Below are 24,116 nucleotides of genomic sequence, written 5' to 3'. Positions count from 1 at the left end.
AAATGGACGCAATTTACACCGACTTGAAAGCTAGCTGCATTCGAGCTGCAGATCCCTGTCATCGTATTCTTTTACGAAAACTTCAGCGTCTGAGAGCCTAGCTGTTGTCGTGACTCGAGACATCTTTTATTTATATGCGATATAGTCTTGCAAGTCAAACTGGATTTTACCGTTTCATCTTCTGTGGCTAATAATAAATTATGCGTTCCCCAAGGATGTACTATGGGACCTTTACTTTTGATCTTATTCTTCAACTATGTGACTCTACAACTTAAAGCCGGGCACACTTATTAATCTTACCGTATCTTTTTTTCATTTAAAAGCTCATGAAATTATCTAGTGTTTAACCCATCCTTTCTTAAAGATTGCAATATTTTTTACTTAAAACCTGACTTTTGTGTTCGAATGCCTGTCATTTTGTTCAAAAAATGGCTGAAGGGTTTAAGGGGCTGAAGGACTAACTATTAATAATTTTGTTTTGTTGAAAGTGAGGCAAATGGAGAGGCGCACTGACAAGTTGGCACACTGACAGGGGAAGTTTACTTTGGGGAACTGCGGCAAACCATCTTAGGAACATTAAAAACAAGGCCTAGGTGCAACATTTCTCTTTCGTCTTCTTCTTCTTCTTCTTATTAAGCATAGAGCCGGGGTGGCTCGTCCATAAAGTCCATAAAGAACTACCGGTCTAATAAGGGTTTTGTACATTGTTAGCTTCGTGCGGCGGCATATGCTTCCTGATCGTAGTGTTTTACGAAGAGCAAAGTAGGCCAGATTTTCCGCTTGGATGCACCGCTGGATCTCCTTACTAGTGTTGTTGTCCGCGGTCACCAGCGATCCCAAATACACGAATTCCTCAACCACTTCTAGTTTGTCGCCGTCAACGGTTACCGACCGTGGGAGACGTGCGTTTATTTCCTTTGAGCCTCTTCCTCTCATGCATTTGGTCTTCGACGCATTTATTTTTAGCCCAATTCTCCTAGAATCCGCTTTCAGTCTGGCGTAGATTGCCTCCGCCGTCGCAAAGTTCCTGGCCATGATATCGAAGTCATCTGCAAAGCCTATAAATTCGATTCCCGCTTGTCGGATCACCCCCTCAAGAGCGATGTTGAACAGCATGCAGGATAAATCGTCACCTTGTCTGCACCCTCGCCGCGTCTCGAAGGGACTCGAGAGTGTCCCAGAGATGCGTACGAAACACATCACTCGATCCAATGTAGCTCTGATTAGTCGCGTCAGTTTGCCCGGAAAACCGTGTTCGTGCATTATCTGCCATAGCTTGTCTCCATTGACTGTATCGTATGCTACTTTGAAATCAATAAAGATGTGATGCGTGGGCACGTTGTACTCCCGGCATTTCTGCAGGAACTATCGGATAATAAAAATTTGGTCCGTAGTTGCGCGAGCCCCCATGAAACCCGCCTGAGAGAGTACTCTTTCTCTTTCGTCGATCTATTTTTTTTACAGACTTCGTAGTACAGAACAATTGCGGGGTTAGTGTACGATCCTATTGATTCTAACGGCCTCTCCGAGCCGATATTCGAACATACGACGACGGGCTTGTTACCTCCCAGTTAATGATGAGTTAATAATGATTTAAGAGTACATACTAAAAAAGTTAAAAGACAGATGGATGTTTTTAAATATTTAGATATTTTAGATATTTAGATTTTTTTCATACTTGAGTGAAATTGTCGTGGACTCTGCTTAATTGTCAACACTAAAGATATTATTAAAGGTCGGAAGGGTTAACTGGAATTATATAGAGCGTGAAATTGATCGGTCTGAGTGCAACATATGAGCGCTACTACAAAAATACATCAGTTGGTCCTGGGCTATTCGTCGACAATTTGTTGAACATCTAGACATTTATAAGCCGACTTCAACCGAATCGAGCACCCAGGACCTTTCTAATCCTGGTGCCGATGGGGTTCTTGAAGAGAACATATATCACTGCACAGTCGTCCGCCGTCATTGTGACGTAGCCGGCTCATCGGAGCCTCCCGACTTTTGCCAGATGGACGATGGGCATCTCTCCAATTCGTGCCCGCAGTGTCCTTGTCGCCCTGATAAAGATATCGTTCTTATCACAATTCGGTGAAATTTGTCCCCAAGCATATTAATCCACCAAACTTTCCTGAACTACGAACTAACCCTATCGGTAGTGTATTGAACATAGTAAATACAACATAATTAACACAACGAATAACACAAAGAAAGTTCAAAAGCTTAGCACAATCTTACCGGCCTGTCATAAAGGGCATTTTATTACACTTTAGTAGAAACCTGCAAGTAAACAAAAACCAGTACACAACTTTCTACTAAATTAAATAGGTCGAGAATCTTTCGAATTAGATCTTCTGTTTTATAGGCAACAAAATAGGATATAGTCAGTTTATTCTAAAATCATGACAAAAACGAAAAAAGAAAAAGACAAAAATTGTAGTAACAGACAGCCTATCAATAGAGAGCAAGAGAGAGAGAGAGGGTGTGTGGAAAAGAAAGCTCATCATTTCGACCCAATCAAATGAAACAACAAACAGCATCATCAACACAGCTACATACAACTTTAACAGTATTTTAAGTTTTTGTTTATAGAGAATAAAGCTTTGCGCAAAACTTACATTTACTTCCGCCTGTTAGTGTTTGGTTAGTTTTTGTTTAGTGTGTAGTGTTCGTTAGTACAACAATCGCAAGCAGCGCCAAAATGCGGACGTCACGACAAAGTTCGTGGGTGATTGCAACAACATTTAACGATCGAGTAGTAGTAGTGAGTGCACATTTTCCGAGCAGAGAAAAAAAAAGAAAAGAAAAGATTACAATTTTACACATTCAGTATTCGGTACGATATCGGGTGTAAGAAGTGCAATGATGATGACAAATGGGAAAGTTTCCTGAGAGTAGTAGCAAATCATTTCTGTTCGTAATTATTATTAATTTATTTGTCCATTTACAAATCGAAACATTAGAAAAAAGTGTTGAACCGCACACTACTTTTAATTTGCTGCGGCTCATTGGGGGAAAATCGCCCTACCCCCCCTTTCCCCCGAACGATCGGAAGCAACCGGAACAGTGAACGAAAACGAAACACAAGTAATTATACAGCCCAAAAGAGAGGCGATGAAAATTGTTTTCCATCAGAAAGCCCGCCCGCCCTCGGACGGACGGAACACCGGCGTGGCCGCAAAACGGTTTCCGGTGATAAACGATAAACAGCGCACAATTAGCACCGGCCTTTTTGCGCATTACAAAACATTTCACCGCGCCGTGCCGCGTACGGTATGGGTCCCCCGACACGGGTTGTTTCCTCATTTCCATTTGCCTAGCATTTAGTAGAGAGGCTCACCACCGCATCATTCACCCACCGCCCCCCGTTGTCGTTGTCTTGGGACGGTTGGTTACTTTCTTCGACGTTCGCGCGGTGCATAGCTCGGCTCAAGCCGATTAGTTTTCATTTCGCATTATTACAAAACAATCCGTACAAAGTCACGGCAAATGGCAAATGTTTTGTTTTTAGTACCACCGCACCGGTGCAATGCAATGCAGTGCAGTCCGAGGGGTAAGCCGTTACATTATTGTGTAACGTCAGTGGATGTTTGTCCGTTATGGAAGAAGAGATTTGCTAACTTTTCTCGCTGAACGACTAGACTTTTTGTTTGTTAACTAACTTGTGGATGTACCAAGAACAGCTTGGTTAACCCTTTGCCCTAAAAATTATATTTTTAGTTTAAGTTTTCCCTAAAAGTCCCACAAACATCGGTAGACCTCCGATTGTGAGCGACACTGAATTACGTTTCTGATATCTATCCAGCCGTCATTTCAAAATGCTTATCTCCGTTAATCATACCGGACAGCACTGAAAGCACAATGTTGCACTTCTATGCTGACCGTTGGCGTTGGTTACAGCAACACAGCATCAGCCTTGTTTCGTTCGACCAACCACCACAACAAATCTCCTCCTATCGCGTGCCGCTGCTGACGCTGCAACAAACACCCGACCGACCGCAAAAGGCTTGTTTATGATGCACGATTGCCTGTGTTTTAATCTGATAACACTGCTGGCTGGCTGGCTGGCCGGGCTGGACCTGCTTGAAGCGCGGACCGTGGCGAGAAGTAACTTTCGATTTTATTCTGCCGGGTTTTTTATTTCTTCGCGTTTGTTGCGTCATAATGAGGCTTTTGTGAGTAGAAATTTCCGAAGATATTATCGTGCTGCTGTTGTGGCGATTATGCTCTAGTGGACGCTAGATGGTAACAATTCCGGATTTTTCCGATGATGGAAAGTGGTTACAGCTTTCGTTGTGGAAGGAATTGATTGGTAATGAGGTAAAAACGTTAGTTTTCGAACACAAAGCTATAAAATCGCTCTAAAACATTGATTGGGAAATCGTTTAAGGAAATAATGATTTGCTAATCATAGTAAATGATTGCTGTCGGTTGAATTTTAAACTGATGAAAAAGCCCCTTAAAAACTGATTGAAAATGAGATCAAAGCTGGAATAGCTCGAAAACCAAGAAAGTTAGAGCTACACTTCTTTGAGCAAAAAGGTGTATTTTCATAGTAAGTTAAACTTCGTGAAACACCAAAACTGCGTAGAAGTCGAAATAACCAGAAAAAATTAGAAAAACTGGTATTAAGGTGATGCATTAGTTTGTAGCACTATAACTTCTTTCCCTTAAGAGATAGAAGTTCTCTTTCTTCGACAAAAACTCCTTAAATAACATTTTGTACAACTTTTTTTGCGATTTGTTTATTTTTGGTTTTAAATAAAAAAAATTAAATTTATTATTTATTGACCCACCCCCTTAATGAAAATTTTTTTGGTATAACAAAAAAGTACTTCAAAAATCTAGAAACTTTTGTGAAGGTACAAATGCAGAAAACTTAGTAGTTTCTACGCAAAAGCTGATGTCCGCCTTTTTTTTGAAGGCGTCTCACTGTGCGTCACCTCCGTCAATTGTAAAAACTGCCGTTAAAAAAAATTACGGTATACCTATTTAAAACCCGATTTGATACCTAATTTCAGTTAAACATGTGCTTCTAAATTTATGTCTAATTTAAAATTCGGTTTGAAATCAAGCACATTATACTTAAGGCTGGCATTTGTTCACATTGAACGTTGACACACCAATAGGGCTTTTTAAATTGCAGAAAATTGGACTAGATTCAGAGCTCATCTAATGGCTTGGAAGGGAATGGAACTCGAATCCAATTCAAGTCACTTCTGGAGTCCCTCAAGGCTCGCATTTGAGACCTGTTCATTTTATTTTGTTTGTAAACAAAATTGATATTTTCACTCTACACACTAAGACCCGGTTTTTTCAACTCAAACGTTAAATCCGTATTGCTGTGCACCTGCGAAACGTGGTGCGTCTCAGCGCAGACAACGCAAAAACTGTAGATATTTATAAACCGATGCCTGCCTGGTGGCCTGGCAACTGAATATCCAACAATGGAGAACACCATCGTCGATGTCATCAACGGACAATAGCAACTAAAATTCAAGAACATAGGTGGAAGTGGATCGGATACAGCTTAAGGAGAGGAGCCGAACGAGTTCTGCAGAGAAGTACTAGTCTGGAATCCGGAATGACAACGTAGAAGAGGCAAACTCAGAGGCTCATGGCTTGGCGACAGGTGAAAGTCATGGCGGATAACCATCGGCAGTGGAAGCCTCCGATTTCATCCCTTTGTTCTGCCAGGCCGGCGGACATGGACCAATAAGTAAGTTAGTGAAGCTGAACTGAGGTTGAACATCATTTCCTATTCCATCAACTGAAGCACGCTGCACCTGCACCTGCATTGTCGCACAAATTATACAAAAGTCAGTCCACTAAATCGCATGATGCTGCGAAATCACGCCCTCATACTGCGAAACCATTGTCTGTACAATGTCTCGGCATAGAGTTAAATATCACTATAAGTCAATACGTAACCTAACAATAAAATCAATATATAATCGTAACGCGTAGAATGCAAAGCAAGAGAATAAAAACACTTTTTAGTCCTCATTTAATAAGGCTTTTCATATAATAAAAAAAAACTGTATAGTTTTGATATAAAGGATGTCCCATATCAAATTGCATCACAGAAGAAACGCTGTAGAAAATCATCCGTTGGGTATTTTCTCTCGAAAATTTGGGCAGAAGTAGTTTAGAGTGTATTGTTTACACTGTATTTTTATTGCAGTTAGTTTTTCGAAAATTCGAAAAAACGGCTCCACCCAAAAAGCGGCATCGCGAATTTATTTTGCGCAAACGCCTGGAAAGTCCTTAACTCTTTCATCAAGGATGATGAGACTTACGTCAAGGCGGAGTTCCGGCAACTTCCGGGGCTACTGTACTTCACCGCCCAACACAAGTTTGATATTCCGCAGGAAGTAAGGAAAAAAGTGCAGAAAGTTTTAAAATTTGCCAAGAAATACATGATTTGGCAAGCGATATGCTTATGTGGCAAACGGAGTGCTCCGTTCGTGACTACCGGGACTGTAAACGGACAGATCTACCTCAAGGAGTGTCTTCAGAAGCGTCTGCTTCCTCTGTCCAAGCAATACGAGGGCGCTTCGATCCTCTGACCGGATCTAGCTTCGTGTCACTATTCAAAGTAGTACGAAGCCAACGGGGTTACTTTCGTACCCAAGGACATGTTTTACCCACTAAACTACAGCCGCCCGTTATATTAGGTAGTCTAACACCTAGTTTTGTTTCATTCTCCTAACTCTATCATTCTACTCTGTGGGCGCTGGATGTGTCCATTCTGGAATCTGTACTCTATAGCAGCGGTTCCCAAATGGGGGTTCGCGAACCCCCAGGGGTTCGCCAAAACTTTAGTTCGCTGCAGAACAGTATAGGCAAATCCGTCAGGGGGTACGCGAACCGAAAAAAGGTTGGGAACCGCTGCTCTATAGACTTTGAATTCTATGAACTCTGTACTTTGTTAACTTGTAGGCTTTAGACTCTCGACTATGGATTCTTTGGACTGCGAACTCTGCTGACTCTGGATTCTGGGGACTGGTCTTTCTAATCTCGCATTTGGAGTCTAAAATTAGTAGTTACGAATTTGGACTCTGTTGAATCTGGACTCCGTTGACTCTGGATTCTGTGAACTCAGGACTTTGTGGACTCTGGGCCTTGTTAAATCCGGACACTGTGGCCTCTGTTTTTAGTGGATTCTGGACACTCGTCTTTGGACTAGACTCTGGGCTCCAGAGTCTGAACTTTCGACTTAGAAGTGTCAAATTCTAACTTTCGATTTTATATTTCTGTATTTTTGTGTTTTTTTTTTTGTACTTTTGTATCTTTGTACATTTTATAGTCAGTCTATTCCCAGCTAACACCAACTCGTATATCAATACACGAAAATTATCGTAAATATCTATTAACAAATTCGAGATCGTAACTAAAGCTTGATACTGTTATTGTTATTTATTTTGTATACATTCATCGGACAAATAGTCTACATGAACACTTATAAACTAGGATACCACATAATAATTTGTTACACGGTCACGATAAACGCTAGCATTAACATTAAAGTCAAACAAATGGTAACACTTGTTAAATAAAAACACATCGATCGATGGGCTCATTTTATGCATAATCCAATCCGTACTGCTGAAGTCTCGTGAAATCCCGGCGTTGAAGGGCTCGTGGCACTGCTTTTATGTTTATTCTGGAGAGAATCCACGGTACGTCGATTTCCCCCAACAACAGTTTGCCGATAAAGACCGTCCTTTGAACGTTTCTTCGCTTTTGGAGGGTATAAATTCCCAGAAGTCTGCATCTTGTTTCGTACGGTGGTAGCTCATTTGGATTTCGCCAAGGAAGAAGTTAAAGCGCATCTGATTAATCTCGAATGAACTTTTTCAATTCGGTGGATCCAAATGCTACGGAATGGACTCCAAACACTGATCTAACTAAGCTGAAGTACAAGGCGCGCAGGTAGTATGGGTCGCGGAATTCAGCTGAGATACGGAAGATGAACCCGAGGCTCCATCGAGATTTAGCAACGATATGACTATATAGCTCCCGGAAGCTTAGTTCTGAGTCTATCAAAACCCCCAGGTCACGTACAACATTTGATCTTTGTATTTCTTCGTTTCCCATTCTATGACTATATAAAAATGAGTTCTTTTTCCTCGTCAACGTGATTACAGAACATTTCGCCACGCTGATAGTCATAAAATTGCGTTCGCACCAGTCGTAAAACTTGTCAACCCTTTTTTGCAACAACTGACAGTCTGTGAGAGCACTGATTATCCAGAAGATTTTAAGATCGTCAGCATATAAAAGTTTGCAATCTCTCGGCAACACTTGGCAGACGTCATTAAAGAATATGATAAACAACAATGGCCCTAAATTGCTGCCTTGTGGGACACCTGAGGGATTATGAAATTCATCTGATTCCGTTCATCCCAATTTGACTACAGTCGGCGATTAGTCAGATACGACTTGAACCAGCGAACAAGATTTGATGACACGTCCAGACGATTGAGTTTCGCAAGCAGAATATGGTGGTTGACTCTATCAAAGGATGCTTTAAGGTCGGTGTATATCGCGTCGACTTGAAGTCCTTGTTCCATGGAGATGAGGCACGGTGATGAGAACTAAACTAGATTCGTAATGGTAGATATACCAGGAAAGAATCCGTGTTGCTCCGGGGAAATGTAAGACTTCGTAGCTGGAAAAAGATCTTTGTTTACCAATATTTCAAAAAGTTTAGATGCGGCACTTAAAGAGGTTACTCCACGGTAGTTAGAAATATTGCATTTATCACCCGTTTTCAGCACCGGGAACATCACTGATTTCTTCCACCCTTCTGGGAAAACTGCTTGTGTGAGGGACAGATTAAAAATTGCTCATCTTAAAGGTGCGCAGAGAACATCGGCGCACTTTATCAAAATAATTTTGCAGGAATTCCATTAGGTCCAGGCGAGGTTGAAGGCTTAATTTTTCTAAAACCAGCAATAATATGTGCTTCATCAAATACACAGCTTCTCATTGGCATCGTTCCACTGGAGACATCTCTTAGCGCGTCTTCAATTTGTTGTTGGCTAGGCATCACATCGTCAAACACACTGCTGAAGCGTTTGAAGCGGCAAACAGGTTACAGATTTCTTGGGTAGAACTCGAAGAATCAGTGTCCAAAAACATGGTTGACGGTAGACCACGTTCTTTCCGTTTCTCATTGACAAACGACCAAAAACGTTTGGGGTGGTTTTTTAACGCATTTTCTGTTCGCAGTATATACCGACCGTAGAGGGTTCGAAGATAAGATTTATAACTGGAGCTTGCACCAACATTTACCGCACAGTGCACTGGTGGTCAACATATGAAAGATCCATTTTCAAATTATCAATGTCAGCACGTACGAAGTCCAATGTTTAGCCGTCAAACGGTTCGCTAAAGCGTGTGAGAGCTGCGAGCCGAGCATTGTAGACGCGTTAAAAGCGGTGGGTGCAGAGGATCGACCGAAATATGCGCTTCAGGAGGTTCTTCAAGCTTACATAATGTTACCGCATTTTTGTCTACAAAGCAAAAATCAAGTATTCAATTCATGCTATTCCTCTTAAGGCTGTTTCATGTTGAGCACCAACATATTGTCGATAAGAGTATGACTAACAGATGTTGAATCTGTGGGCTCTAGAGCATAAGCATAAGCATAGCATAAGCCTAGGATACCGCCCGTGTGCTGCTACTCCGTTATTGACCAGGACCGATGAAAATTGCAAAATGATGGCTGGAAAGAGCATACTTGGGACCAGGGCTTCGACCGATCCTTTTTTTCTCGAGCTGTCACACCAACGCGCATTCAAGTTCACACCGTCCGTTTAGAGGTGGAATACGAATGCTATGCATAACACAACTGGCATTTTGCTCAGTCAAACGCCGACTGCACGCTGCAGAACGAACGGCTTCTAAAACTTTTTGACATTTTCGTTTCGATCAAGTTGCCTTTACCGTTTGGAGCAACGAATGACTGCAAAACAGTCAAATGCCTGGCAATCACCACGCTACGAAAAGCAACCGCACAATCGTATGATTCAATACTACAAAAAAACAACCACTACATGTGCATGGAAGAAGTCGGTCGGACTCCGTCCAATACAAACGAATATTTTGCTTGCGTCGGACCGACGCCTGGGTGACAAACTTTTACTGTGAACAGCCGATTTGGAGACAAAAAGAGAAACGAAAAAATACGTCACCGTATGCTTCCAGTCAGTTTGCAGTTTATATTCTCAAAGCGCAAAGCAAAACGGGAGATCGACTGTTTGCTTTTGCTGAGATGCCGCATGAATTGTACGACGGCAGCAGCGCAAGCGGCAGTTTGACTGGATTAAAAAAACGGTCAAATGATCGTTCAAAAATCGGAGTTTGAATGCGGAAAGTTCGCATTCACGGCAGTCACATTCAACTTGCGATCCCTTTTTAAGCCCTGCTTGGGACAGCACGCTATACCTGCATGCTGATCAATACCGACGCCGGCCACGTCCAAATGCGGGTCCAAATGGTGGGATGGGAAAGAATGTTAGTTCAATACTTGTTGCTAATAAAGACCAGGGAATCCTCTGCATCTTCACAAGTATTTCGGGAAAGGAATAGTTGTTAGTAGATGGGGGGAGCTAGATGGATAATGTAAGTATGTAAGCACCAGTTATATGAGACTAACCTGGATATTCAAAAATTTTCATGTAAAGCCAGTAATTACGAAAATTAAGATACCTTTAAAAAATACCTTTTTAATAAATTTAATATTATGCCATTGGTGCTCATATACAACCATAATTTAATTAATATCGAAAAATACTACGCACATGCGAGATTTACGGCTCGAAAATTACGTGACAACTTGAACTATAATAAGTAACTGAAAACAAAAATCAGGCATAATGAAACGAGCCAATATAGTCCCTAAATTGATAAGCATTTCCTCCTGCCAACGCTAATATGTAGATATAGCGCCCTATGAGATATATGTTGAATCTGTTGGCTCTTGATCGGCAAAACCGGAAATAGTAGCACGCCAGCGGAGGTCTGGAAGATTCAAGTCACCGAAAATCAGATGTATGTCATCCACATTAAATGATAAAGATACAGAGGAGATAGAACTTGTACTAAGCTTCTTGACGACGGAATGGTTTCTCGACATATCAGGAGCAATATAAACTACACCTAAGCATACGACCCGCTCGATGCAGTGAATGTTAACCCATAGATGCTCAAGTTCATTGTCAATCTGAACCGGGCACGGTGACGAATGGAATGAGCTCTTAATCGAAATGAGAACACCGCCTCCTCGTGTTCTACCAGTAGCTTCCGGGTTGCGGTCTTTCAAGTATAGGTTGTAGCTGTGACCGAATAGTTGCACCGAAGTAATTTCGTCGTTAAGCCAGGTTTTTGTTAAGATGATGACGTCATACTAATTGTCTATTATCGTGACAGAAAAATTAACGATCTTCGTTCTCAATCCTCTCACATTTTGGTAGTAAATAATGAGAGATTCTGCGTATGTCGAAGGGACTTCGATGTTCACACTCGAGTCATGTGAAGCGGAACCAGTTAGCAGGGTTGTAGCTATTTGTTTGTGCCGTTGGAAGTTGAACAGAGCCATGTTGACGTTAAAGAGTAGAGTGTGTAGCAATCTGAGTGCAGTGTAAAGGGTTACACAGAGACAAACTGTTACTACAATTATACTTACCTGTGCAAGCATGATGGAAGACCTCCATTCCACCAACAAACACGACAGGACCGAGACGACTATGATGAGCGCTGGGTTCAAAAGGCGCGACTGGGTTGAGGTTCATGGAGGCTTCCAAAATGCTTTCTACGGTGCGTCTCGGTTTAATGTCGTCTGAGTTATAAGTTGCATTTATTGCCTGTTCCACTGGTAGTTGCTATGCACTATAATCAATGGTGGCTTTCTTCTTATTTTTCAGACTTTGATACACGGGACATTTTTCACTCCATACTGCGTGGGCAGCGCAAGCAGAATCATCATTTTTATGCTTTATGGCAATTTGCGCATTTGAGAGACGTTGACACGCACTGTTTTACCGTGTGGGCACCAGCACACCGTGGACAAGTTTCGTGTGCTTTCTTTGCATTCCGAGGTATTATGATTAAAACCGCAGCATTTGAGACACCTCAAAACATCCAGACCATCGAGCGCTCGACAGCTCTCCCAGTTGCACAATAGTTTCCACTTCTTCATTATTTTATGCTATGCCACTGCGTCCACCTCAAAAATTGCATTATACTTGCAATCCGTTTCTTTAGTTGCAGCATAGCACTTACGCAATTTAAAATGGCGCATATCACATAAAAAGTGGCCTTATTTATACTCGACACATCGTCTTGGTTTCTAGCTTTTATCACGAGTTTAGGATTTGCCTTTGATGTCCCCGCTGATCTCCTCTTTATTTCATCTTCACAACTTCCGCGAATTTGTACATATAGTGGGCCGTGGGCCCAAGTTGATTTTTTATCGTATATAACGACAATAGCTGGCATACATATGATTTTCAGCACTTAATCGGATATTATCGTATATAAATACTTATATAGTCGTAACGCTTAAAATTGTTCCTAATCACGTATATCGCCTCCAAAATAGTACGGATATGCCAATTTAGCGCATCAAATACGATTTATTAGCATGTATATCTGTACGTAATGCTGGTTTTTCTTTTTTATACATATGAATAGCATATGCTAGCTGTGTTGTGGATTTGTAAAGTAGTGTACTAAATTACGGACTTTTTTTATTTTGGTTATAGTCACTTCAACAGCTTGGTCATTCATGACTTCTGCGGGGTTTGGGATTTGAACCCGTCCTCGGCGTGAGAGGCGTAAATGCTAACCAGTACAGCGGGATTGATTTCGTTAAAACAAAACCAATCTAAAACTATCGAAAACCTCATTTTTGTTAGAATCCAGAAGCAACGGGGACGCATGGCTGTTTTCCGACATTCATTATGTTTTCCAAGCTACATTTTGCAAGATATCTTTGATAGAGAACATCGCATTTCAACTAACTTCGATATGATTTGAAACTAATTAGTTTTATGTTTCCTAGTTTGTAGAAACTTTCTCCACAATCTAACACACGCAAATACCTGTTAATGCTAATAATAGTATTTACTAAGCACCATTAGTTCTGCCAGCTAGCTGATAATCTGTAACAAATTCGCAGGCATGCATCAAGCAAGCAGTTTTTTATGAAACTCGCGGCAAGCTTTTAACATTAAAGCAAACTTCCGCTAGCCAATAACCTACCGCTGCTGCTTATGCTTATGTTGCAGACTTTATTGTTTAATGGAGAGCTTTTGTTTTCGAAAATCGATTTAGCTTAGTTTTGAAGTTAAGCACCCTCGCAAAGAGTGGCTGCTGCTGGTTGGGTGTTGCGATCCTATAGAATTGATTTGTGCTTCAACTTCTCATCAAGTAAAATGCCCTTTTCAATCGGCTCACACGGCTATTAATCCACTTAATGACGGACGGAAATCGTTAATCATGGGCAATTTCACACACCGTTTTTTTTGTTGCTGTTGTTGTTGTTGTTGTTGTTCGAGACCAATAATGGTTGCAGTACACCGCGATCCGCACAGTACGGTAGCCAGCCGCCATGATTACAGCGTGCATTATTATTATTTGGAGTTTTTTTATGGCTCTCACTTATTTGGTGTCGACTCGATTCACTCCGCTGGCGCTGGGGTGCTGATGATGGTCGGAAAAAGTTGCATCATTTGCCTACCGACCGATGCTACCCCGATGAGCTCTTGTTTCGTGTAAAGGGCAGATTTACCGACGCGGATCGAACGAAACAAAATGGTCAAAATAAAGTTCGCGTAATACCGACATTAGCTAACGCAAAAACCGGCCCGATGAACTGACTGACCGAACAAGGAATGTTAGGGTAGGGTTCGGGGAAGGGTGAATATGTTGTAAGTACAGCAAAAGTGATCACCACATTTTTAAATAGGTTTTCATAATACATGCCGGAAGCGGCCGGCAGTCAGCGAGGCGGTGGGCGGTGTTGTGTTTGATTTTTTTTCTGCCAGTCCCCGTCGTGGCTAGGCTGTCGTGGTTGCAATTGGAGGCCGTTTGTCTGGTACGGACTTTTAGACTGGACGAGGTGCTACTTTTTTACTCTCACTGTGTATTCGTTTAGAGATGAACAACAACCTAACTGACCGGGAGATGTTACTGAGCGTGATTGTATAGCTTTTCTTTCTGAGAAAGCATAAACTTTGTTAAGGAAAAACAAATTTACATTACTTCATTGCGAAACGCTAGTAGACGTGCGTTCGATTTCCCCAAATTGTTTCAGCTGGCTTTGCAATCGATTCGGCGAAACGAAATTGTAATTCAAATCAATACTTTCAATGATTGATGTCGGTCAGTTTACATAATTTGCTGCTTAACGGTTTATTTATTATTAATACAAAACGGTCGGCACACGAGACAAAGGCAGCCGCAGCAGCAGCCGTGTGCTTTCTGTGAAATTTACAACGTTTCGAAAAAGTGCAGCAGTAGGTGTAATTAAAAACAGTCGAAAATGAAGAAATTAATAGAAAAAGCTTGCTGCACACCTGTTAGAGGATACCGCAAGGTAAACTTCGGCCAGAAGCAATTATAGTTGTTTTGACCGACGGTGGTTTTGTGATGAATTCGGCACCGAAAGTGGTGCTACAAATCGACCAATAATGGCGCCCGCTGCCAGCCAGCCAGCCAGCCACCCAGCCAACCACCCAGCCAGCAGCGGTACTACATTTGATTGGTGCGCTTATATTGGATGTAATCAAAGTGCGTTCAGGTGTGAAATTTTGGGTACGAGAAATTGAGGGTTAACGTTTGATAACAAACGTACGATGCCGAAGTGCAAACCAATTTGGATTGGCGTGGTGTTTTTTGAATTAGAAGCGATATTTTCGATTTACACCTGCGTGAAAAATCTGTTTACAATTATTGATGAGCTGCACCTGAAATGATGAGGGTGAGAGTTAGCTACTAGCAGTTTTGTTTTTCGATAAAAATAATTTTCTTTTGGCTTATTTTGTTGAGCGCACGAAAATATCCAGATTTATCATTAAACGTAAACTTACAAGATTTTAATTTGGAAAACTGAAAAGACCCCTTCCATCGATTTTCCATCGATAGTTATGCATTTTTCCCATCTTTTTGGCAATTTTTAATGTGACGCCAAAAAAAATTGTTCCTTTTTAGAATCAAGTCTCCTGTTTTATCGATGCGATCGATGTTTTAGAATGCGTGTCTCCTGTTTTATCGATGCAAATAGTGAGCAAGCCGCATTTGAAACAACTTCAAGCAATCAAATGCTCTTGAAATCGTTCCCTTGACCGATTTGGCAGTGTGTGATGGACCATTGTCATGCAACAAAATCACTCGATTTAAATTAGTTATTTGTTATCGATAGCGTGCAGCATTGGTTTCACCAGGATTGACTACCTATTTTAGGTTTAGTACATTAAAACCCTTCTAATGTGTACTCATGTGTTAATAGCGATCTAGTCATGCAACCGATGCTGATGGTATCCCTGGACTTACCCAAGTTCTTTGATACTGAAGCATTGTGCCTTTCAGAAATTACCTTCCCGGCGATTTGAAAAAGCGGCTCAATTCACAAAACGGGTACCACTCATCTTGCTGAAAATTACCGCGAAATATCCATTTTATGTTCACTGGCCAAGGTTTTTGGATCGATGGTTCATATCATGATGTACAGAACGGCTCATTTGTTGATATCTGAGTGCCCAAATGGATTGGTGCACCATTGATCTACGACAACAAATCTGATGTGTTTTGTTCGGGGTAGTTCGAGAATAGAAATCAGGTTGATGCTGTTTACGTCAACTTTTCTAAAGCGTTTGATGTCGTACCACACGCTTCACTATTCGCGTTGACAAACATATAAGCTGCTGCCACCTTCAAAAGTTTATTGTAGGAACGAAGCAGAATAGAAATTTGTTAAAGGGAGCGAGAGTTTGAAACATTTGGGCAAATTTTCACCCGCATTCACATAGGGTTACGGGCCCTGTTCGTTATACCTAAACACGATCCATACTTTATTGCGAGTTTTTGTAAGAATTATTCCACAAGTCCTCAAGTTTTTTACGCCAGATAAATCTGGCACATCTTGCCTATACATGTATACCTATTTTGAACGAAAAATATTTCTCAGTGCAACATTTTTTCATGCTTCAGCGGGAGTTCGTCATACGAAAAATCACTTCAGAAAAAGATTTCTGTCGTTTATCAGGGACAGACAGCAATTATTTACAAAAACCTATGCATATATTCTTTGAGCCGTATGCAAGAGCTACCCAACGACTATAAAAAAAAAGTGGAAATAGCTTGAATCACAGCTCAAAATTTCACGTTGTTACTCTGAGCAATCAGCAGATTCTCTTCGTCATACTTAAAACTGGTAGAAAAATCAAGAGGATTTTTATTTTTTGAACAAATAGTGAAAAATAGTAATTTTCTAACATATTCTTTTCCTCGATAGCGAAGAGAAAATCCTTAAATATCAATACCAGGTTAGTTTGAAAGTAATTCGCATCAAAATTTATTATAATGCTGGTCTATATGTCGTTACGTGTAGACGAATGTCTGGAAAGTAGACGAAGACCCGCCGTAGACAAACCCATCCAACACTCTATGGGCTTTTTTATGAATGTGCAAGAGATCGTTTAATGCCGTCAACGCGAATTGCAAAGATGAAGCACATGGAATTTCCAGCAACACCAGTTGACGTGTGCATTACCATTGGCATCTGTGGTTGCACACATCGTAGGTGGCTATATAATCACATTATATACCTGGATACGTCCGTACAGGGAACCCATACTACTTTCATAGACGTTACAGGAAAATGAAGGATATGGTGTTAGTAAAGCAGGTAAGTAAGGATCCTTTGTATTTGATGATATATTATATTAAAAAATATTATAAAATATTCATCTATTCACATTTACTCCACACCTCGCACAGGTGAAGTCGATTAGAAATCGACACTACCGTCCGAACAGCAATGGACAAAAATGAAGTTAGTTTGAAAATAACAGCTCGAACACTTAGCCATTGCAATTAAGGATGTTTGCTAGCAAAGACTGTCCTGACTAGGTGCTTCCGTAATCAATTTGAATGTAAACGAAGTCTGAACGAGATGTAGAGTAAATGGGGCTAGAATTGCAGCGATACCTGCTCGTCATTGGGTTGGCGAGAGTGAACCGAAGACAACCGTGTGACAATGAATAACTGCACATTAACCATTCGAGTTAGGTGACTTTCCCCCATCCTCGTATCTTTTTCGCCATGACGAGTCTGTGTAAAATCCTCTCCCTTCCGATCGTTGATCATCGACCATCGATGCGCTGTTCCTTTCTCTTATCCTGCGTTGTATCGTTGGCCAATGTATAGAACACTCGCGCAAAAATATAAACTGTTCGGCAGCGCAACCCGCAATGAAAAACTAAAACGTTACGACAAAATGACTTTTTCCATGCTAAACACACGCACTCCCTGGCATGACACAAAATAATTCGTATAATATTCACGCATTAATCAGCAGAAAAAGCTAAGATGACCCATAATTGTGTGTGACCCATGATTGTTGACTGACTGTAGTTAATTTTACAAAAAGAAGCGAACGCATTATTCTTACTTATACGAAGTTTATGTGTCAAAGTAGGATCTACTGTTTCCAACTGCTTCTCTAATCGATCTGGAATCCCGCAAGGCAGCAACTTCGTCCCGCTTCTTTTCTCAATTTGTATAAACGATGTTGCGCTTTTGCTTCCGCTTGACTGTCACTTGTTTTATGCTGACGATACAAAAATCTTTAAAGTTATCACGTGCCAAAGCGACTGCGTGCAACTACAGTAATACCTGAATATTTTTGTGAACTGGTGCGCAACAAACTGTCTAACGCTGAGTATAATGCAAATGCAACATAATTTCGTTTCACCGAAAGCGTGCGCCAATCGCCAATGGACATCAAGAGCTTTTTTTTGTTAGGGGGGACTTAGACTACTTTGTCCATTGAATTGAACATTTGTAGTATATCCCTATTGGCTGTACATGTCATGCAAACCAAACACCATAATACAAGTGATTGGCCATTTGCCGCTACATGTTCCCAGTCAGGTATGATATGGTTTATGAAACCAATAACCTTCCCGGGATTTGCAGACCAAAGCTCACCGGGAGTTAAAGAACCCTTGTCGAGAAATTTTAATCTGCTCGTATATAGCGCACCACAACTGCATAACAGATGTTCCGAAGTTTCACTTTCAAGATTGCAAAAACAACAGATATCATTACCAACCCGACCAATGTTTATAATATGATATTTACTCGGACAGTGCCCAATTACTAGGCCAGTGTATGTACAAAGAGTATTGAGCTCTATGAGATTTTTGGTGGTATTTGCATTTGGAGTTATAAATCTTTTGGGCTGGTTACATCCTCTGGCTGCCATCCAATTGGCAATTGGTCACTTTTTGTTCTACCCAGCGTGTAAGTTCCATTTTTTTGTGCAATTTGATATTCCGCAAAAAGTCTCCGAACCAGTAAATTGTGAGTTAGAGCCTTCCTTTGCTAAGTCGTCTGCTATTTTATTGCCTTCAATGCCGCAGTGTCCTGGAATCCCATACAAATTGACTGAGTTCATTAGGCATAGACGTCGCAAAGAAAGAATGCAATGCCAAACTATTTTAAAAGTACATTTACAAGCACTTATGCCTCCAGTGCTGCTTGACTATCAGAGAAGAAATATTTGCATGTTTATATTTCCTCCTCAAACAAACATTTACACATTCAATTATGGCAAAAATCTCCGCCTGAAACACAGTTGCCCTTATTCCTATTGTCACTGATATTTTTGTTCCAGGGCCATAGATTCCAGCACCAGTTTTTGAGCCAATTTTTGAGCCATCAGTGAAAAATATCGTTGAGCCTTGACGAACCATAGGAACTCCAATCGCACACTTTGTAGGGAGTGTCATAGTTATCCTAAGGTTTCATCCAATCTCCATTCATACTTAACACAGGCCCTATTTTAAAGTAATTCAGAATGCTCAAGTAACCAGAATGATCCGATGAAACATTTTTAAATTTATTAAGCCTCAGAGCACATCTTTCTGCTTCCAATTGCACAAATTCATGCAAAGGAAGCAGATTGAGAATTGCATCTAATGCTTTCGATGGAGTACTGCGCATTGCTCCGGTTATTGCAATGCACGCAGGTCGTTGAAGTTTTTCAAGCTTTGATTCAGCAGCAGCCTCCTTTATTTTTGGCCACCAGACTAACGAAGCATACGTAACTCTCAGTCTTATAATAGATGTGTAGATCCACATTATCATTTTTGGCTTTAAGCCCCATTTCCTTCCGATGGTTTTTGGTCTCTATTGGACTTTGGTGCTTCGCAACGGACTCTACGTTCCACCGGCTTACTGCAAACTCCATTCCACCGTACCGTCTTTGGATGTAATGAACCCGTCACTGCATGTGTTAGAACATTTTCTAAAGTGGAAGAATTGTTTAATTTCGACGTGCCATCGTATAAATTTGTACAAAGGTTAAGAAGCACCAATGTTTTATAGAAACCATTCATGTAGACTCTAGTCAGATGAAGTAATAATAATAAATAAATGAATAAATAAATAAACATAGCCACAATGCACTGAGTGCCTTATTTATCGGTACGTCGAGATGTGCATTCCAGTTTAGCTTTGCGTCCAAAACTAAACCTAAGAATTTTACCTGTTGACTAAATTTTATTTGCTTTCCCTCAAGCTTAGGAAGCTTTAAGTTTAGTTTTCTCCTTTTAGTGAAAGGGACATTTACGATTTTTGTCGGATTGATGCTTAAGACACATTCCACGCACTTGTACACGTACGTACGGTATTTAAAACTGCAGATTTCAACTCATATTATACTGGATATTGATATGAACCAGTGATTATTAAACTACAAAGAAAACGTAGTTCTCAACACAATCAACATACAGAACATGATGGAAAAAGCGGTATTTCTGCGATAGTGTCCCGTTACGAAGTGTAACTTGTAATACCTACCTAAATAACAATCTAAATGAAAAAGTAAATACTACGTTAGAAAGTACATTTAACAGACATAATTTAAAACTTGTTTAATAACTTAGTCACAAACGTATTTCTGGCTGGCGGGAGCAAAATGTCAATGAAAGTCGGGTCCTCGTCGTAACGGGACGCGCTGGAATGTGTCTCCTTCCTACACCAAGATTGGGTAAGCCTTAGAGCCTGTTGCATTCTTTCCGAAACTATGTTATCGAATTTTCCTCGCACCATGATGACAAGGTCATATGCAAAGCCGACAACTTCGAAACCTTCAGCTTCTAAACTCCTAAGTAGATCATCTACAACTAAAGACCTCAAAAGTGGTGAAAGAACTCCTCCTTGTGGACATCCCTTCATTGCCTTCATTGTCATAGAGAACCCTCCAAGCTCAGAAGTGATTTCTCTGTCAGTCGCCAGTCGATTATGTGCGTATTATATTTTTTTCGTTTCATAGTATCCTTCATAGATGAATAGGAAGTATTGTCGAAAGCTCCTTCAATATCCAGCAAACAACAAAGTGCAAATTCCTTTACTGAAAGAGCTTTCTCAATTTTACCTTCAAGCGTATGAAGTGCTGTTACCGTTGAACTACCAGATTGATATGCAAACTGATATTTAGATAATGGATATGATTGCACGTATGTTGAATCGACATAATTTTTCAGAACTTTTTCCATTGTCTTCAATAGAACCGAATATAGACTGATAGGTCTGAAGGATTTGGGATTCGTCCTTTCTCTCTTACCAGCTTTCGGTAACTTGCCTTAAAAATCTGCATGAGTACCGGTACCAGGACTGCTTCACCTTTTTGAAGCAGTGCTGGAAATATTCCGTCAACACCTGCAGATTTAAATGTTACTGTTACTTACTTAATGTTACTTACTGTTAAGAATTCGTTAGATACGTCTGGTGCTATACCGTCTGCTCTACTAGATTCTGAGATATTCTCTGAAGAACAACTTTCTACACCTATACCTTCCGAGACCACACACACAGTTGACCCCGGAAAATGTGTTTCTATCATCAAGTTTAGAATGTCACCTGGATTTTTAGTAAAATCTCCGTCTGCCTAGTTCGGTAGTGTGATTTTTTTCAAGGGTTTTCTGTAGTCTTGCCACTGTTGGTGTATTATTCATGGTTTCGCATGTTGGCATCCAAGATTTCCTCTTAGATTTCCTTATTTCCTTATTGTACTCAGTTAGAGCTTTCCTATATTCAATCCAATTTAACGTACGCTTGGCTAAATTGAACATTTTTCGAGTACTTTTCCTAAGACGTTCCAACTTCAGATTCCACGACGGTAAATCCCTGTTAGAGGACGAATGTTTGATAGGACAACTATTGTTGTGAGCATTAGGAATCACTTCATTTAATTTTTGAGAAAATGATTCAAGTTGTAGACTCGAATCAATATTACAAGTTGTAAGTGTGTTTGAGTTTAAGTGATGAACATACTGATCGCAGTTTGTTTTCCTTGGATCACGAAATGTCACAGGCGTAGTGTCGCCTCCACCCCATTCAAACATGATGTGTTTGTGATCAGATAGTGAAGTTTCATCTGAGACATGCCAATTCCGAATTTTCTCAGAAATGGCAGAGTTGCAAAGTGTCAAGTCCAGTACTTCTACTCTGATTACATTTGAAAACGTGGGTTTATTACCCAAATTACATATATCTACATATATTGTTTGATGATAGGTATTCAAGAAGATTTTCACCTCTTGTATTTATGTCGGTACTGCCCCGGTAATTGTCGATGAGTTTCGCGATCCCCGCAGCCTTAAATCGCTCTAATGCTCTCTTGTGAGATCGATCCTTGAAACTAATTCCGTTGTTTGGTGCCCATTTCGGTACAGAAGAAATTTATCCGCTACGCGCTTCGCCATTTGCCTTGGAGTGACCCGTTGAACCAGCCATCATACGAAGATCGCTGCCCACTTCTTGGTATCCTGCCTTTGGAGTTGAGAAGAGGAATTGCACAAGCTGTTTTCGCTGCGAAGCTTCTATCCAAGCACGAGGACTGTCCTTCGATACAGGAGTAGTTTACCATACACGCTCCTGTTAGACAGTAGCGTGAAAGGAATTTTCTGTACCTAGCTAGAGCCACAGAACCGCCTATTTGGAGATCATGAACCTGTCAGGGTTATGTGTCAACGTTTCAATAAAGTGTTTGAGTTAGTAGACTTCAATGTACGGAGTTCATGTTTTTCGAGAGCGACTAGTTGATGTTTTCAATAGAAATCAGATTATTTTATTCATTAGACAAATAGTCAGATGGATTTTTGTAATAAAAATAATAACAATAATCACTTTGGGTTTACCAATCAGCAAGACAGCGACCAATCAGAAAATCACATGAGCTGATATATTACCCTATCATTTTTACCCATCCACCACGACCTGTGTGAAGTAAACTGTTGGACAAGAGGAAAATGAACAAAAAAACATTGGAAACACCATATGGCAGCTGGCTTCCACTGATCACCATCGCGTGAGTAAGCGAATGGCGAATGGGGATCTTATCGTCTACAGAATTTTGATCGCGTGATAAATAAACAAAGCAATACAATAAGAATACTATGCTACTCCTCGAATGCTTTCAATTAATTACTTTACCAACAATCCGTTCCGTACAACAATGTGCCTTCTATCCCAACGATATATCCATGAAATTCAAATAAATTCATCACTCATGTTATTAACATTGTATAACACTTAGTTCTAAAAAGAATTATAAGCTTCTTTTACTCATCAATTCACTGAATTATAAAGCTTATAAAACTGTTTTTGGTCGTAAACAAAATTGCGAACTTAACAAAGAAAACTATAGACCGATCAATCTTACAAGCGCTGTGATTGTGGAAATCAAAGGAACAGTTTACAATAATCGTGCAATAAACATTGATTGTTTATTGCCCCTCTTATCGTTGAATAGCTCAAATCAAGACAAAATAACGCTGGTTCGGTTGAATTCGGCAAAACTAATATAACAGATTAGTTAGATTCTGAGAAATTGACGAAATAACGGAAATCTTTATGCTATACAAATTCCTATAGACTGAGTACAAAATGCGCAAATTAAAGAAGGCGGAATTTTGAATGATTGCATTTGCAATCTATGCCGCTGGGGCTCCCTTTGGGTGCCTTATCACTATTATTAAATTTTATACAACAACGTCTATTGAAAACTACAGGAAACCCCACAAATGTATGCAATCAATTCCCGGGAATCTTTTATTGAAATTAACAAATACCTTCATAAGTAACAAGAAGTCAGGCGTCATTTGGTCCAGTACTGCCAAACTAACCCAAACCAGCAGCAATGAAGCTGTTTGCCGTAAAATGTTACTTAACCGCCCCGGTTATACGAAACCAGCAGTCCGTGTGTACTGAAATCTCCGAAGATTACAATTAGTAGTAAACAGCACTTCGTTCTTTCCGCCTGACTGGGCAGCAACCAGCAAGTCTGTACCGTAAAGACGTGCTTAGTCAATTGTTGCAAACTGCTAAGGGCATGACCGCGCTTGCTTCCAGATCTTACATAAAATCCGATAGAGCACGACGACGCGACCAATGCGACGGCAAGGTGTGACCAGGTAACACCTACCCTTTAACAATAATAGTCTAACACGTTGCACTAAACAGCTGTTGTTCTCAAATAACATCACCATTTCGATTGGAGTAGTAGGTACAATTGAACAGTACAGTGTACAAACCTTAAACCGCAGCACGTCCTCCATCCGGGCGGTTTTGCCATCGCTGACGCAGGACTGGAAAAAGCTGGGCGCCACCGAAACCCCGAGTGCCTCACTGGTCATACCGGTGCCGGCCCGTTCTGAGTTGCTGGCTATCACCCGAAACGTACCAAACAGCAGCACCAGCAAACGCTGCGTATGGCCAGGCAGTGACATTAGTAATCTGCAAAATAAATAATAAGAAAGAAATCAGGTTGATTAACGAGGGGAAATTTGTATTTGCATTTTAAATAAACAATC

The 24,116-nt window shown here is 40.6% G+C and overlaps 1 protein-coding gene across 1 annotated transcript in view; it reads right to left on the bottom strand.

The window, feature by feature from the left end:
• Nucleotides 1-24,116, bottom strand: part of LOC128734659 (uncharacterized) — a 106,996-nt gene that overhangs the window by 17,792 nt on the left and 65,088 nt on the right. Inside the window, exon 3 of the mRNA XM_053828950.1 lies at nucleotides 23,838-24,039. Within this exon, the coding sequence (XP_053684925.1) occupies nucleotides 23,838-24,039 (202 nt within the window). The remainder of the gene's footprint in view (nucleotides 1-23,837; nucleotides 24,040-24,116) is intronic.

This window comes from Sabethes cyaneus, chromosome 2, assembly GCF_943734655.1.
Source record: "Sabethes cyaneus chromosome 2, idSabCyanKW18_F2, whole genome shotgun sequence".
NCBI classification, from domain to species: domain Eukaryota; kingdom Metazoa; phylum Arthropoda; class Insecta; order Diptera; family Culicidae; genus Sabethes; species Sabethes cyaneus.
The sequence above is the reverse complement of the archived record's forward strand: the minus strand, read 5'-3'. Positions and strand labels throughout refer to the sequence as shown.